Consider the following 17803-nt stretch of genomic DNA (forward strand, 5'->3'; position numbering starts at 1 on the left):
AACTTTGTGTGTTTGCTAAAGGAATTTTCACTGGGCTCATAAACTCAAACACATTTTTCTACAGTGTCTTAAGACTCTTCCATGGTGCTGTTCGTCTCTGTGGAAAAGGCTTTATCCCAGAGTTGCCCATATGTACGTGCATCCGTTACGCGCGGACAGACTTGCATACCTTGTCGTGGCAGGCCGATGGCATCACGCCGGGAATCGCTCAGAAATAGCAAGCTAATTAATCCACTCTGCTGGTTTTCCAAACAGGAGTGTAGCCATTGGCCACCACTAGCCAACGGTCACAAACATGTGTTGCGTTCACTGTTAGTTTGCCGGTTGTTCATGCCAGAAATTGATCAAGACTAAATTAGGAAGTGAAAGGGAAAGTCAATGAAAACTGGGTAACGATGCTGCGCGGACCTTGGCATGGGGAGGGAGAGCACTGGGGTAACTGATTTATTGATCGGCACACACTGCCATTCAATTACTGATCCATTGAAGGGGAGCTTTAAGTGGGGCAGCAAGCAACCCTGAACTAGCTTTCTGGAACTACACCCTGATCTTGGTGTGTACGTGTATGACGTGCTGGTGTGGCATGCTATTTTCAAATGTTACACAAACGGGTGTCCAGGCCCTCCATTCTGAAATCTAGGCAGCTTCCTGAAATATTAACCCACTGAAGGGCGGGAGAAGTGTGAGGTGATGAGGAATCTGTCCAGTACTGAGCTACCGTGGGAGTGGGCGGTACCGTGGGAGTGGGCTATGTGCTTTTTTTTTTTTTTTTGGTGCTCCCTCTCCACCGCTCACTTGCCTCTGACGGGCTTCACCCCCAGCCTTGCTGACCCAGAGTGAGGTCCTCCTCCAGTTTAGTGGCGATGCTACTGGAGAGGGCTTTTGGGGCGTTGGCCACCGCGGTGTCGTCTTGCGCTGCGGGGAAGTGGATGAGGACACGCGGAGGAGCCGTGGAGGAACACCAAACTCCACGCTGACCGTGAATGCAAAGGGCTCCAGGAAAACCTAGGGCTGTTTCTATAGCAACAGGACTCTGCACTCGCTGCGTGTGCAAACGTGTGTCCGCTCTCCTGCTGGGCCGAATGTCCTCAGACATCATTTGTTTTCCCCTCTCTGCGCCCCCCCCCCCCCCCCCCCCCCCCCGAGGAAAAGTAATGATCTCCGGAAATAAACAGAGTCCTGCTTTTGTTCCTGCAGGATTAAAAGGGCTTTTTTTTTTTTTTTTTTTTTTTTTTTCCCCTTTAGCAATGTAAACCAGTGGTGTGGCTACTGTGCATGCCTCAAGCCCCCCGCCCCCTTACATACACTCACACGTGCGCACACACACACACACACACACACACACACACACACCCCCCCAATGCACTGTGTGCAAAAGTTGCTCTACGAAATGGGAGGGAGTGACTGTTCAAGAAGAACAGAGAGTTAAGAGGGAGGAAGGAGAGTGACGAAGCAAAACCAAAACGGACGGCCGCTCCTCTCAGGAGGACTAGGAAAGGAAGCCCAGAGGAGCGTGTGCAGAATCGCAGATAAGTGCAAGAGAGGGAGCGAGAGAGTAAGCTGAGAAGAGAGCCACAGCAGTCGTTTTCGTTGCTTTCTGCAGTCTGCGTTGCGACAGGACGAACCTGTCTGCCACTCCACTCCGACCGTCGGAAGCCTGCGCCTCTGCCGACGGACCGGTAGCTAACCGTAGCGCGCATGCGTCCCTGGTGCCGTGACCGCTGGCTCTCCTCGTTCAGTCATCTCCGAGGTACGGCCGCGGTAAACATTCCCCCTCCAGATGAGAGTCGGCCGCTGGACGCCGTGCTGTTGGAGCTTAGATCAGCGAAGCAGACGTTGGGTGGGTTCCCGGCTGAGGGCCCTCGCCCTCTCGGGGAGGATGGAATGCTCCACACGTCTGCAGACGGGAGCTGCTGCCGCACGGGTAGTACGTTTCTAGCAAGGTGGTGTGGTGCGGGGCAGAAGAAGCCCACATGACCTTCACAATGACCTTTTGTGTGTGTCTGTGTGTGTGCACGCACGTGCATGTGGGGGTGGGGGGGGTGTGGTCTAACCACTTGGCCTCTAATTTTACACTGTGTTCATTTTTTTAAATGTTCATTGCACAAGCTCGCACACAGTCTTGTTCCACTTGGATAAAAAAAAGGTTTAATTAATTTTTTTTTTAATAATTATTATTATTTCCCAAGTATTTGTGCCAAGTGGAATGATCCCATATCGCACTATGGCTGGAGACTGTCTGCTCTTGTCTGTGAGCCCTGCCAGGGATTAGTAGCTCTTATCTCCCTCATTACTTTCTCTTTGTGATAATTCTCAGTGTTCATGCGCATCCCTTGAAGGTTGGGGTGGGTGGGTGGGTGCGAGTGTGGCACTTTGTTTTAAGCTTTTGCTCCCTCGCCATGCTTTTTTTTTAATTTTTTTTATTTTTAATTTTTTTTATTCCTCTTCTTCCCCCCCACCAGACCTGATTGCTACTCATAATTCTGATGTTACGGCCCCTCTCAGACTTGCTGACACACAAAGGGGCTTTTTTTTTGGTTGCTGGTGGTGATTATGGTTTTTAATAATCTTTCAGTGTTTTAACCCCTTGTCTGTCAGAAGCCTGCTCCATCAGAGGCATTACCACGCGCAGGTCTCCGCCTAAGGTCGGCGAGCGCAGCACGGATCGGCTAGTCGTAGACTAAGAGCCTGGAGTGGGTAGCAAAGCGGGGGGTGGTTGTCCGGGGGCAGAGAGAGGGAGGATGGGCGCAAACACTGATGGATCGGTTATTGGACAGAGGTTTCATTCCGGGGATCCATTCCGGACCTCCGAGAGGCTGGTATTAAATCACGTGAGTCATCCCCGCAGTCTTGCTCGCGGTTCCCAGCTCCGATTCATCACCCCTGCCTGGGACATGCCGGCGAAAGAATCTTCTAGAATGTCAGATGAATAGAGGGCGGGGCCCCAGACAGGAGGCAGGCAGGTGCGTTAGCATCCTTCTTTCCACAACTCCCCTCTCGCTGCATTTTCCCTCCACAAGCCCCAAATAACAGTTTCATCAAAATAGCACTGTGTCCAGGCACAGGGGGCTACCCTACTCTTCACAATAAACACTGTGAAAGAGGGAAAGACAAACACGCAGTGGTGGCTAATGATTGGTTGGAGAGAGCCATGATTTGTTGGGGTTTTAAGGGTAGGTGTGGTCAGGGTTAAAAGGAAAGGCTGCAACTAACAGCTCTTTTTGATTAGATTTTTTTTATTTTATTTTTTTTATCAATTATTGAAACACAATCAACTACTCAGATTACGACTTGCGCAATTACTCAATGGATCTTTAGTTGGCGGCTTTAAATATAGCTCGAGGATGTCTGACATGAATTCTTTGTACAAGAAATACATGAACCTTCATGCTGATACAGTAGATAAACAAACAAGCATCCTATGCCCGTACATTAGGCTATATGTCAGGCTCCCTGACTGAATATGTTCCCTCTGCACTGAAGATGTGCTTTGACCAGGTGATCTTGATGGTATGGAAAAATGCCCCTCATTTTCCCCCCCACCATCTGCATTTTTGGGGTATTCCTGCCTCACGGAAGTACATCTGAACTTACTTTCTCACCATTTGGATCCTGTGGTCCTCCTGGGGTGGATCTTCGCCAGCACTGTCTGAGTCGGACAGGTTATCCAGTGCCGAACTTCCCTCCCTGTTTGGAACGTTGACCCTTTTGCCAATGCTCCCAACCATGTAACACTTACTTCGCTGATAGCAAGGACTCCTGAGTCTAATCTCCGTTATCCCTTTTTCTGCACTAGCCAACGGTGCTTATCCTGGGTTTACATGAACCGTTGCAACCCTTTTGACCGGCTGCAGAAGACAAACGTTGCAATTCTCATGTCCACTCAGGTAATGGGTAGCTCAGTCAAGAAGCTGAAATGCTTGTCAGCTCTTCAGGCAGCACTCATCGGTCTGGCTTCAAGGGACCGACAGTACTTCGGCTCGGAGTTACCTCAGGATCGGATAGAGTGGCAGTAGCGGGCTGTGCCAGGAGTCTCTCTAGTATATATAGTTCCATCTTTGGCTGATCCAGGATGTCGGGGCATGTCGTGGTGTGCTCATTTGCTGCTGTTTCAACTTCATTCTGGTATTGGCCAGCTCGCTCTTCCTGAGGCACTCCCAAGTTTCCTCCAGCCCCTGTTGGGTCCTCCAAGGGCGTTGCTCTCCATGAGCTGGAGTGTGCGCCCAGTGCCCCGGACAGGCTCAGCAGGCTTTTCTGTTCCAGCATGCACACCGTTGCCGCCACATGAACTACCGCGCTTGTTCTGGTAGGCAAAATCTAAGGATTCTTGCCACCGCTTCCTCCAGAGGAGGATTCTCCAGAATGCCTCTTCTCAAGAGGCATGATGGCAAGGTCCAAAGTTCGCCAAACTTCACTGATGAAATGGCAGAACAGTCCGTGTACAACTGGTCCAGATATCAACCGTCCGCGTGAGGGGAGCTTTTGATTTATTATTTTTGATTTACCTTTATTGATCTCAGGAGATTTTGGTCAACATCTTGAAGTGCAAAGACCCCAGGGGTTTAATCTCTAGACATTTAATGCTTTAATCAAATGACAGAAACCTGTATTTCTTCAACAATCTTGTAATATCAAATGCACACTATTCTGTGTGTATGTATGTGCGTGAGAAAATGAGACACATTTTGTATCTTCAGAAAATTTCGTATTTCTTTAACATCAAATGAGTGAAGTGAGTTCTGGATGGAAGGATGTATTCATCCTTCCTGCTTAATCAACTGCTTAATCATTTCTTGAAACAATGTTTTAATGTCTTTGACCATGATTGTTGCTGAGCTCAGTGAGGGAAGGTGTGTGTGTGTGTGTGTGTGTGTGTGTGTGTGTGTCTGTGTCTTCTTTGGAAGAAAGCCATCCATGTTAGCGTTACAAGCACAGCTCCTCTTCAGACTACGTTTAAAAGACATTTGGGTATTGATTCTAGAATGAGTTATAAATGTTGCCTATCTGTCCAGTTTCACGATAAATGGAGCTGTGAATTATTAGAGCTGTATTTCCACCCCCCAAAAATCAAGCTTGAATGCAATTATACAAACCCATAAATTGTTTGAATTAACTGGCATGCATCCCACATTGGGCACCTATGTATAGACAGAATTCATGATTTAGAAAGTGTCATTCTCCATCGCTCTCTGAATTTGTGCACTCGGCGGCAGCACGTGCTCCAGCGCTACTTTATCCACTGCGCAAAGGAAGGACTCAACTTGGCACTGAAGCCGAGGATGTTTTTGGATTAAGCCGCGTGGCAGACCACACTCATGCCGCTACCGTGGCGATAACCAACACTTTATTACCGTTCCCACCGGAATACCCCAAAGTTTATCCCCGTTCTCGGAGTAGTGTGTTTGTCTCCAGCCGAATTCTGTGGTGTTGCCACCATCTCCACACCACTCTAGTGTGTTCAGCGCCATCAACAATTAATTGATCGGTTTTCATTTTCTCTTTGAAGTAAGATGGCTAGTTTTACCATTAGTTAACTAACTCGACTAACACAAGTGATGTCACCAACTATTCAACAATTAAACCATTTGGCAAGTAAGTTGGTCATCAATTTTAATGAACCATGTTGATGATTATTTGTTGTGCCCCTATTAAAGGGTACATGCTTCACTCACTCAACAGTAATACTGATTCTAGGATTTAATTTAGAAACACATTTATAACGGGATGAACAATTTGGGCATATGCTTTGCAGTATACACTTTGAACTCTTGACGTGACCTGGTAAATACCGCCCTGCATTATTTTGAGCAAAATGTGGTCTGCTTGCCCAAATTTTTTATTTGTTTGTGTATTTTATTGAAAGGCTCATTTGCATGTTGTAGCTCTCTGGTATATCATTATTCTAGGTCAGTATTGTGACGACTAAGAATATATCGCACTGCCGTACACTTCTGGTGTGCTGAAGCGTTTTAGTTTGGTTCCTCACAATTCATTCATGACAACAGGAGGTCACCTGTTGGATGTTGCATGTCCTTTTTCTGCTTTTACAACTAAGCTTGCTGACTGCTTTCTTTTTTTTTGCGTGATAAATGAGATTTTATGATTATTCTGAGCTCTTCACCTTTTCATCTTCTCAGTCTTTCTCATGCATTTCAGATGAGTTTAAATAGAGCCCATGACTATTTTAGATGCAATTTAATCCCAGCGGGGGAGGGCAGTTGAGGAGGAATCGAACTGTTCGGACAAGAGAGGCTCTCGCGGCGATCCATTTGCTGATCGAACAATTGCTGGAAGCCTTTGAGACACCATCATCTCCCACTCACTATGGCATCATGCCAAGAATAAATGGAAAGCCTGGAATTCCATTCATCGGCTTAATGGAGCCTTTGGAAATATGTGAACGGGAAAGTTTTGAAAAAACAATCAATATTCATTAAATTTCAGAGATTCAGCGTCATTTGCCAACTCCCTCTGGCTGATTTATGCCAGTTTAGCGCTTCAGCGTGTGGATGCCGAAGGCTTTGCGGTGGATGTCGGAGCAACGGCTGAGCGTCAGTGGATGTCGGAGCAACGGCTGAGCGTCGGTGGATGTCGGCGCAACGGCTGAGCGTCGGTGGATGTCGGAGCAACGGCTGAGCGTCTGAGTTTTTTCGTTTCCCCTCTTGTGCTTCGTGGAAGTGAAGGCCGCGTTTGGCAAACTTAATTGGCCGTGCCCGTGTGCTTTATTAGCGCCGTCTGGCTTCCCTGCGTCTCACTCGAGTCATCTGTCTTTCGCTTCTACATCCACACCTGTCTAGCTAGGATTTCTAGTTTAAAACGGGCACACGGACTGCTCCCGACGCTGACGCTAATCATGTTGGTGGCAGACGCTAGCCCACGGTGCTCTCTGGTGCCGTCGCATGTATTTGGCGGCTCGAGGTTCGATGATGCAGAACTAAAAGGTTTGGCCACATAGACGTGCCGCCTTGAGATCTCTCCCTCCCGACCGTCCACGCGATCATCAGGCGAAAGCAGTCCCAGCTTCCTCTTCTGTTCTGTTCTTTGTGTGTAGCCCGTTGGCAAATTCATTCGGACAGTCTTTGTGACTGCGGTTCATGTGGCGTCTATCCCAGATGAATCCTAGGCAGGCTTATGTCTTGGCTATCCTGGAACGTACAGATGGAACACCCATGCCAAAGCCACGGAGGAGCTGCCAGTCTGCAACGCCCCCATTCCACACACACCCCATCCAGCCCTCTGACCACTCCTCACTCGCTTGATCAGGACAAAACAAAGTGGCACCGGGGCATCTCTTCGTATTTGATATCCTGCGGAGATGAAATGTGGTGGAAATATTATGGGATGTTAGCAGTTGCCGGGATATCGATGCAGGCTGTCTTTTGGCCACTCTTGTGTAAGCAAGGTGATGCGTGGTCATTTGGTGGCTTTCTGTGTACCCATATGCAGACACCTGATGCAGACACCTGCATCGAACACCCAAACAAGAGCTGTCCACCTTGGCGACAGTACACCCCCCTGCCAAACGGCCAGGGGCCTTAGTGCCACACTTGAGACTTTGAGCCACAGTGGAGGTCCTTACCACAAGTGTGGTGTTGAGTTAAGGAGGGACAGCTGCTTTGGGCACCTCAACACTGGTGAAATGCTAACATTTTGGAGTTTAACATCTCTCTTAATGTACTCGACTAACTCGGTCTGAAGTGCATCTACACTTAGCTTCAGGAGGCTAATTTGGATGAAGTTGTTTGGGCTACGGCTTATGAAGGGTTGTTCCAGGTTTTTTTTTTTGTTTTGTTTTTTCCCCCGACCTCCTATTTATTTCCTGGCTAACGTTTTTTTTTTTTTGTTGTTGTTTTTTGTGCGCCAAGAAGCAGATGAGAATTTCATCGCACGTTGGCCCAGGTGTGTGTGCGCGTCTCCTGAGTCTGAAGGTGTGTGCGTCTCCTGAGTCTTAAATGAAAGGGATTAATTTAATTTAGTGTATCCAATTAATTTAGCATTATGACATGGTATCATGTCGATCAAATAATTGCTTAATTGACTGATGATCACAAGTTGAATCCATTTAGTACAGCTGGCCCCAGCGCCTCGTTGAACTGAAAGGTCCTTGCTGGTCCGCATGCACAGCTGGCGTGTCTGGCTAGGTTGGCTCCCTGTTGGTCCCGCCTGTTCCTTTGAACCCGACAGCTAACGCGTGTCTGGCGGCGCCCAGAGCTCCACCGATCCGTTTCTCTGCGCTCCGCAGGTGGTGTCTGGCTATGGCTGTCGCCGTGCCGTGCCGTCTCCCGGCACTGATGAATGCTGGGAGTGAAGCACCTCCCCCAAGGACAGAGGAACGAGGGGAGAGCCGTGTCGAGTGGAAATTGGAGGAGCAGCCGTACACTTCCAGATTTCTGAGTTTATACAAAGATTAGAAGTGCTAAGTTAGTTGTGATATTTGGAAAGAATAAGATTCAGGGGGTGGGGTGGTTGAAAGCAGGTTAACTTGGAGCAGCCTTGAGACCAGCGGTTAGATAATGCTGGAATGCTGAGTCATTGTTTCTCAGACTGACCTCTACGCCTTTTTGAAGTAGGGCCCACTAAACCACTTAAGTGCTGGCTGAACATCAATGACAGGAGGTTGATTTTGTGCAAAATCTGAGTGAGGGGCTTAATGAGAGGGGTGGATGAAATAGTAAATATAAAATCATGATTCCTAAAGACATTTTCACTGTACATGTGTTTAGGATTATTCGTCATTTAGGTTTGTTTTAAGTTGCATCGGCACGTAGTAGTGCCATGTTTTAAAATAAAGACCCATTTTTATTTAGCAGTTCCAAAATGAAATTGCTTTCATCTAAATTAATGTTGAATTTAAAAGAAACATTGACAGAAAATTTCATGGTATAACAGGCTAACATCCCATCAGCTATTTGCAATTCATTTAACATTGATACAATTGCTTTACAGGCTTTCTGTATTTGCTCTAAATCCCCTTTTTAAAATTGTCCTTGTTCAAGAAGTATTAGCGATACCGTGATGGCGTCTAGTGAGAGTATCGTGGTGATATTAAAACCTGTTGACCACCCCTTTTACCGTGTAGCTGAAAGGGTTTCAGAAAAGCTGGGCAGGACTGGGGCAGTGTCTCCAGGGTTCTGGGTCTAATTAGTGCCGGTTTGGAGAGGTACTTGTAAAGTCCTGCACCCCCCTCCATTTCTCCCCTCCCGTCTGGCTGCCTCCACCTCTGCCGTCTGTCTGTCTCTCCTCCTAACATCTGTTGTTTGGGTGTGGTGGTGTGTTATGAAGGTAGGTGTGTTTGTGTCCCATCGCGGTGTGCTGCTGACCTTTTGTTTTTTATAAGAACTCTCACATCTGGCTCTAAGGGGAATCTAAGGATGAGAGGTTCGAGTGTGGCCAGCCGTGTGTGTGTGTGTGTGTGTGTGTGTGTGTGTGTACGCTGCTCGCTCTCTTACTAATAAAACAAACCGCAGCGAGGCAAATACTCAAGCTGCCCCATGGAGGGTCCCATCACTCTTTCTAGGCTTTGATACTTTGGCACATGGACTGCACAATATGTCATTTGTTGATCAATAGCCCTCTGCAGTACTGACAACGCTGCAATTCGCAAAGGCCCCGATATGGAGTGCAACGTTTCTCTCTACGCCATGAGCATCCTGACCCAATTGCAATATGCAAATGTTGTAATATTCAATTGCAATATAGTAATATAATTTCAATATAGTTTCGTTAACCATTTAATTCCACTCTTTTTGGCACTGACCTCCAGCTGACTGCAGCAGTCTACTTGGGTTTCTGTACAAGTTGAAATGCCCTGTTTGTTTGGACTTTGGTGGGGTGGGGGGGGGGGGTGTCCGTTACCCAATTGCTTCATTGCTCCTGATTATTGCCTGTAAAGCACCTGCTGGTGTCCTGCCTTACTTTTTTGATCTTCTGGACTGGAATGCCTGAGCTGCTTCACAGTGAGCCTTGACTGATGTGCGCTGTATGACTTCTGCAGCTGGTCATTTAAATGCCAGAGACCATCAGGGCTACTACGCCAGACCAGAGTTTTGGCTAGCTGACCCGTTTTGTACTTGGCTTGAAGTTTGCATCTGTGTGTTGTACTACTGACATGTCCGCACAAAGTCTCTCTCTTCTAATGTGATTTGGAACAGGCATCGTGCACAGGTTGAAGCGGCCTTTTGGAAGTTTGTATGCACGCTCGGTCTGTAGTTGGGTCGGGAAGACGAAATGCTCATGTTCTGCGCTGTGAAAACCATAAATTTTTTTTTTTTTTTTTTTTACCATAATCATTTTAGCGGATATGCTTTTCCCAGTTAGCATGAAAGGCTATTGGATAAGGAGTTGCGGGGCCCTTCCGACAGGTTCCTAGAAGTTCACTAGAAGCTCTGCAGTCTAGAATCAAACAGCAGTATCGATGATTGATTGATTTGATTATCAGTGCTCAACTCTAAATGGTGCAGAACTAAAAGTTTTCTTCTAATTAACCTGCTAACAGACCCAATAAGCTGCATTCAGGTCAGTTTTTAAGGCATTGAAAATGATTGTGAAAAGGCAAACTAATTAAATCTTCACAAATGGGGTTGTCTCTGCAAGCCCTGAGTAGCTGGGGGGTGCATGCAGGAGTGGTTGTTTTTGGACCAATTCCGTGGCCTTTTGGCATACAACTCTCTCAGAGAATGCGGAGGGGCCTCTGGGCTCGCCGCTGGGCCCGTTCACTTCTCTCACCAAGGCTTTTACGCAAGCGGTTTTCAGATTCATCATGTTCACAGCGCATGAATGTCGTCAGGTTGCCCTGAGGCCCTGTTTAGAGTTGGCTATGAGTGCCCCTACAAGCAACGGCTCCACTTCACACTGCTGACCCCTCCTGTGCTGTGGTGGTCTCCTGTGCGAAGGGGAGGCCTTTGACCTCCTCCCGCGACGGCGTGGACGGCTGCCCAAGGTCCACCCTGGTCAATGTTTAATCTGCTACGTGACTACCGCGACGGAGTCGCCCTGCGATGGCAGATTGCCGCTACGTGATCTGCTACGTGACTACCGCGGCGGAGTCGCCCCGCGATGGCAGATTGCCGCTACGTGATCTGCTACGTGACTACCGCGGCGGAGTCGCCCCGCGATGGCAGATTGCCGCCCGGCTTAAAGCGTAGTCCGTCAACGGACGGTACGCCTCGTGAACGTCCTCGGAATCCGCTACCGTCATAGCCACCAGGTCGTTTTGCGCGTGTCCGCCTCTCGCCTGCCTCGCAGGATTCAAACTGCAGCATTCAAATTCCTCCTCTGGGTTTAGTCACGTGGTCTGATCACATCTGCCTGCAGTACACTCAGCATCTGTCGCCTGCCTGTTGCGATATTACTCTTGTGCTGCAGCCCTGTATTGGGTCACTTTGAGAAGCTCTAGACAGGCACATTTAGCACGTGTTCATCGAGAGAGATCATTCTGCCCCTGTGTGTGTGTGTGTGTGTGTGTGTGAGGGAAAGAGACGGCGCAGAAGCAGCATGAAGGGGTGCTTAAATAATTAAGCGCAACGCAGTGTGGTGCAGAGTTTTCTGCAACACATCTGCTCTGAAGTTCAGATATCCTGTCATACACACGCCCATGCGCGCACGTGCTCAGATGTGCATGTCTAAAAGGAAAACTGTAATCCGCGTGTCGTCCTAATCCAGTGTGCTGCTGTTTTGCAGGGTGAGGAAGGACCACCTAGTCTGGAGTACATCCAGGCCAAAGACCTGTTCCCCCAGAAAGAGCTGATTAAGGAGGAGGATGGTCTGCAGGTGAGTGTCGGGGCGGGGCCCCCCCAAAAAGTGCTCCGGTTCTCCCAGCAATAGACCGAAACCAGTAACGCATACACACGCATAGAGGGAGCAGTGCTGTGTGCGTGTTCTTCGGTTAATAGTGTTGGATGTGCTGTAGTCTTCCTGCGTGAACCAAGGAGGAGGTTTGCCAGCAGAAAAAATGATAGAAAGAAGTGGTGAATTGGGGAGAAATGGAAGAAGCAAAGTGGGGGATAAAACGTGTTGAAACGTCTCCTGTAGGTGTTCAGCTGAATCTTTTCACGTTGCGCTCAAGTTGGAGGGGGGGGATTCATTAGTCTCGACCCAGAACCCAGTGTATTACAACCTCAACGGCCGTCTGTGCTTGTATGCGACCTCTGCCCGTAGCCGAGACACTAGTGAAGCCTCGTCCGGCTCGGCCAATTACGTGGAGTGAATTAGCTGGCCCCGTGGAGGAAGAGAGAGCTGGAGAACAACTGAGACTGAAGTGGAGAGCGCAGAGGTAGCGGGGTGTGTGGGTAACAGAAGGGCTGAGGGAGCGAGAGAGAGGGGGGTTGATCATTAGGAAGAGAAGTGCAGGTCCAGCACTGGAGTTCATCCAAGCAGTGATCTCATGCAGGGCTCATTTAGAACAACGAATGCAGTAGCAGGGAACACGGTCTCAGTCTCCCCCCTTTCTCTGACAGTCTCACACACACACACACACCATGTATACGTACATGTTCACACAAGAACTCCGCATCACTATTTCAGAAGTGCTCCCGGCACTGCCAGCAAGAATCGTTGGTGACCCTCAGGAAGAGCGACCTGTGCCTCACACTGGTTTCCGAGCGAGTCTGAAGCGCCAGTAGTGTTTTCGCCCGCATGCCTCCTGCACCAGAAGAGTTTGGGGGCCCTGCCGAACCCTCACCCGCGCTCTGCCGTACATTCTCTCAGCTTTCCTCACTCGCTTCTTAACGAACACCTCTGGCGAGCCACGCTCCAACGGACCAGTTGCGACGCGGCACAACCGCTGATGGCTTTGACGTGGGGTCTAACGAAACATGTTTTGGGGAGCGCAGTTCAAGGGTATTTGCATGCACTTTTTAGTGCTCAAAGACCCGGACGAATCTTTCAAGCCAGTTTTCAGTAACTTACAGATGCTCATGTTTGCTAGACTATAATTTGAGTATTGCTTTAGTCATTTTTCTTCGTTTTCCTTTAGTGACTGATTTATCCAGTTCCACCATTGCTACTGCTTGCGGTTCCTCTTGGAGTACTTGCAAGCACGCGTTACTATTTTTAGATTTTAGCTAAGACTTCAAGTCCTTTACTGCAAGGTCTCGCTGCATGCATATTGCTCCTGTAACAGATCAGGGAAGGGGTTCGGCGTGTGCCAGACACCAAGCAGCACATCACATTGTGAGGTTATTTTGGAATGAAGGAATCGTCTTTTGAAATCAGCCGAATGACTACCCCCCCCCCCCCGCGTATCCATGTCTAGGTTTTCACGGCAGCAGCAGCCTGCTCTCACAGTAGTTCCAGACTTCTAATTAGGAGCAGATAACTGTCATTCTCGCGCTTCGCTCTGCTCACCTGCTGCCGTTTGGATCCCCCCCACCCCCCCCCCCCACAGGTTTGTGTGCCCCCTCCCTCCCTCTCTCTCCATCTGTCTCCATCTCATGCGCACCGTCATTCTCTCATACTATAGCTTGCAGATAGCCGTCACGTGTTTGTTTTTTTTTAGGGGGCGGTTTCCTCTGGTTTTCCGCGAGCCAACTCTTGTTCCTTCGGTCTTTCGTCTGCGTGTCTCTCTCCGAGAGGTCTTGGAAGCCTCTCTCCTGGTGACACTAGTGTTCTCCCCTTTCATACTGCAGCTCATCCCGGGATCACCTTGTCCGTCCACCGTAGATGTCCTACGTGGCGTGGAAGGGGCTGTACACGCCTTTCTACTGGACCGCGCGTCTCTCGTTACTCATTACTGACGCGTGCCATTAACGGCCAGTGCGCCCGCCACGCTGTCGCACGGAAGCTGTCGATCTTATCTCACGTGGACAGGCAGGTGTGTGTGTGTGTGTGTGTGTGTGTGTGTGTGTGTGTGTGTGTGTACAGCAGTCCTGTTCCAGACCCACTATAAATCGCAGGCCCCAGGTCAGTAACAGGCAGGAAATTGGACTGGTGTGCAGAGGGAGATCATGAGATAAATCAGTCCTTTGACTTGGTTCAGGAGAGCTATTGGCTCATCTCTTGCTGTTCATCCCCTTCTCTCCCCCCGACACATGCACACACCACAAGCTTTTTGGCTTATTTTAAGTCTTTTTAGTTCTCTATTGGTAACATTTGAGAGGCTTTTTTTCCCCCCCTTTTGTCTATACAGATGATTACTAGAACTGTCATTTTATTCTGCTGTATATAAAAGCTGCAGCCTTGCACAGCTAAATGGTTGTGCACGCTCGTATACGTGCGCTATGGGTGTTTGTGGAAGGGACCCGAGCTGTACATCGTGCTCACCTCCCTGCATCGGTGTACCGCACGCCAGCCCAGCGTTTCTTCACCCCGGACGCCCATGAGCGAGAGGTAAAGGGTGGGAGACTCATGCTCGCGCAGAGAACGACGGAGGGACGAAGCGGACACGGTCGAGAAAAGAGCGATGGGCAGGAGCGCGGGACATCGCGGAAGCTCACGACATCCCGCAGCGCCGAAGTCTCGGAGAGACTTCGCCGGGAACGTTCCGGCTTCGGGTTCCGTGAAGAGTCTGAAGCCTAAATCCGCTAGCGATACCAGCAGCAGCAGGCCTGCGTCTGGAACAGAGGCAGTAACGTGTCCTGGGTGGACACGTGAGCGAGAGAAGAGATTCAGGACTGTCTTGAATCCTAAGGAACCATTTCAGCAAACGGCTTGTATTTTTGTTCAGATTTTAAGTAAAAACATGATGGTGGGAGCAACAGTACAGAATGCTTGTCATGTTGCAGTGCGCGCGGTGGGCCTTGAGCCCTGTGCCCACCCACTCAGCTCTGTTGCCCAATGACCTTCCAGACAGCCAATCACAGCTCTGCCTGCTGTAGCGCTTTCAAAGCTCTTTTTGACTGATTGGTTGCATTTATTTTACTGGGGTCGTGCCAAGGTGATTGGCAAATGTCGTTTTATGTTTGTTCTGTGTATGTGTGAGGGACATGTTGGAAGAGACATGGGAGAAACACCAATCTTTTATCAGCTCGATGGATCCTTCTGCTGAAGGTTTCTGGTGATTTAGTCATCGTTTGCTCTTTTGAAATATCTGAGCATCCCAGCCCAAGGCCCTTTTGGCAGGCCGCACTCACGCATGCTTGCGTCCATCTCTTGCGCGCCTTCCGGACTCCCTCTCATGCACACCCTTACACTGTAACGCATCCGAGCACCCCGTTTGTCTTTTTAGCTTCAGGAATGTGTAAATGTACTCCGGTTGTGTCCTTTCAACATGGATGTTACTCTGATATTTTTGGGTCTGGAACACTTAAGCAGGTCCGTGCTGATTCATGGGGAATCCTACTGAGACTGAATGAGAGAAGTGGGAAGATAAGTGGATTAACTGTAAGGGCTCTCACTCGCTCCCTAGCGCGCGCGCGTGTGTGTGTGTGTGTGCGTGCTCTCTTCCTCTCCATCTCTGCTGTTCTTTCGCTCGCTCTCTCTACGGTTGCATTTATTTATTTTAAATCCCGTGCGTGAGCGCGCCTGTCCTTCCTTGTCCGTCAGGAACACGGCGTCCAACCCTGCGTCTTCCTGTCCTTTTTCTCATCGGCAGACGTAAGGGATCCGTGTCTGGAAGCTGAGACTTGATGCTTGGTACCTATAGTCCATTAGCATGCGGATATTAAAGGAAAACACCTAGCATGTGCACTGAAGTTCCCCTACAATCACAGTCTGGCGGTTCGATTATCGTGAGCTCATGCCACTGTCTAATATGAACACGGAAATCATAATTGCAGCATCTCTGCACACGCACTCCGAGTGAAGACCCAGATCTACGGGGCGATTGTATTTTGTTTGTTTTTTTGTTTTTTTTTGTCACCGTTAGGCTAGATTCTTAAAGTGCTTTAGAATTTGATTAACTAACGGAGGAGATGTATTTAGCTAATATTATTGGTGCTCTCGAGCCAGCTGACTTGACATGTTAATGTATTGCTGTTCTCTGTTGACTCATAGAAACTGAACGTGACTTAACTTAGTTTTTGACAATGGTGTGTGTGTGTGTCTCGAATATTTTCTCTTTATTTGAATTATGTTCTATATATTTTTTGCCTAATTAGCCAGAGTGTTGCTTGTAAAGCATGGTTAAACCATGGTAAAGATCTCTGCCATCATCCCTAATTTGTACTGCAGGGTTGAGGGTCAGCTCCCATCCACACACTGAAAGTTTCCACTCTGCAGCCACTCGGGTTAAATTTGTCCCACACTGGCAGAAATGTATCAGAGCTGCCCCTGTCCAACCGTAATTCGTTCCCACCAAACCCAAATGTTTAAAATCCTTGTGCCCAGAGCCGGCCGCCACGCACAAACACGCCTTTTGTTTAGTCTTACCCCAGCCACCCCACTGCTGCTTCAATCCGAGAGCTTTAAAGACTGACCTCCTCTCGGGACAACTTGTTTATTGGCACCAGTTCATGCAAACAGGGCGCTGGGGCATTACACAAGAGGCCTCGTTTACCCATAGCCCATGAGTGGTTCCCTGATGGCAACGTACAGTCAGGTAACCGTAAAAAAAAAATAAAACACAGGTAAGGACGGCATCATGCGTGGACTAAATTAAAGCCACATTTGTCCTGTTGCTTCTCAGGGACTGTCTGAACGGAATATTCCGGAGCTACAGGGAGTGTGTAGTGTGGAAAAAGTCTTCGTGCACTGGGTTTACCCAGAACTGGCGTAGGTGGAGTACTGGCTTCAGAACTGATGTTGTAGGCGGTGTACTGGCTTCAGTACTGATGTTAGGGGTGGTTTACCGGCTTCAGTACTGACGTGTTGGAAGTGGATTACCGGCTTCACTTTACTTTTGATTCATCAATGATTGATTTTATGTTTCCTTCTGTAAAGCTAGGTGTTTAACACTCAGGGTTGTTTAGAGTATTACTTTGTGTTTTTGGAATGGGCATGCTGGTTTATTTCAGAAGAATTTTACAGAAGCAGCTGTTTTTCCTGTTGTAGTAATTTGAAATTTCACCTTGATGCATAATGCTTAACAAAATCCTGGTTTCTCCTTAAATGCAAACGATCAAATATCAAGTTTCATTCATGTGGCACTGTGTGCGTGTTTGTGTCCAGGTACCTTTCCCAGTCCTTCAGGGGGAGGGGGTCGAGTTTCTGGGCCGCGCCGATGACGCCATCATCGCAATCTCCAACTACAGACTTCACATCAAGTTCAAAGACTCCATCATCAACGTACGAGCCCCACACGCACGCTTGGGTCACGAAGCAATGGTGTGCCGGACTGAGTCTGCCCCTCAACGCGCCACTGACATTAGCTGATGAAGTAATATTGGACCTTAAAACACTAACACACTAACACGCACCACGCCGTATGCACCGTCCATCTGTAAATGAAAGAAAAACCCAAAGAAGGCAAACGCCACGAGATTTCCACAACCACAAGGCCGCGTCAGGCTCTCTGCTGCACAGCAGCAGAGTCAAGTCAGCGGCTGAAATTAGTTTGCCCAAGTGGGACAGACCGGAACAGTCTTCCATGCACTTTGTCCACAGTTTGTTTGGAAGTATGCTAGACCACCCACAGCGGTAACTCTAACCCCATGGCCAGCCAGAGTCACGGGCATGAGCTGGGTTCCCAAACCCCACCCCGAGGGGGCCGGTGAGACCTCCTTGATTCTCCTTGCCCGGCGACACGGAACCTTCTTTTCAAAGCCCGGTGGTCCCGTTGTGCTCCCCCCGGACCATACGGTCCTGCTGAGAGCCTGTCCCTGTTAATGCACGACTCCTCTGGCTTCACCTGTGTCTGGACTGACGTAATGCCTTTATGAGCACGCGCCCTTTTGTGTATGAGCCCTTTTGTTTGATATGAAGGAAAAAA

General features: G+C 48.8%; 1 protein-coding gene across 9 annotated transcripts in view; it reads left to right on the forward strand.

The window, feature by feature from the left end:
* The window catches only part of mtmr4 (myotubularin related protein 4), a 52780-nt gene that overhangs the window by 19888 nt on the left and 15089 nt on the right, over nucleotides 1-17803 (forward strand). For 5 of the 9 annotated variants that reach the window (XM_035526855.1, XM_035526858.1, XM_035526861.1 and 2 more), the window contains exons 3-4: nucleotides 11680-11769; nucleotides 17044-17199. In XM_035526855.1, the coding sequence (XP_035382748.1) occupies nucleotides 11680-11769; nucleotides 17044-17199 (246 nt within the window). The remainder of the gene's footprint in view (nucleotides 1-11679; nucleotides 11770-17043; nucleotides 17200-17803) is intronic. The other 4 variants (XM_035526857.1, XM_035526856.1, XM_035526863.1 and 1 more) reach the window with 1 other exon arrangement.

This window comes from Electrophorus electricus, chromosome 6 (assembly GCF_013358815.1).
Source record: "Electrophorus electricus isolate fEleEle1 chromosome 6, fEleEle1.pri, whole genome shotgun sequence".
Taxonomy (NCBI): domain Eukaryota; kingdom Metazoa; phylum Chordata; class Actinopteri; order Gymnotiformes; family Gymnotidae; genus Electrophorus; species Electrophorus electricus.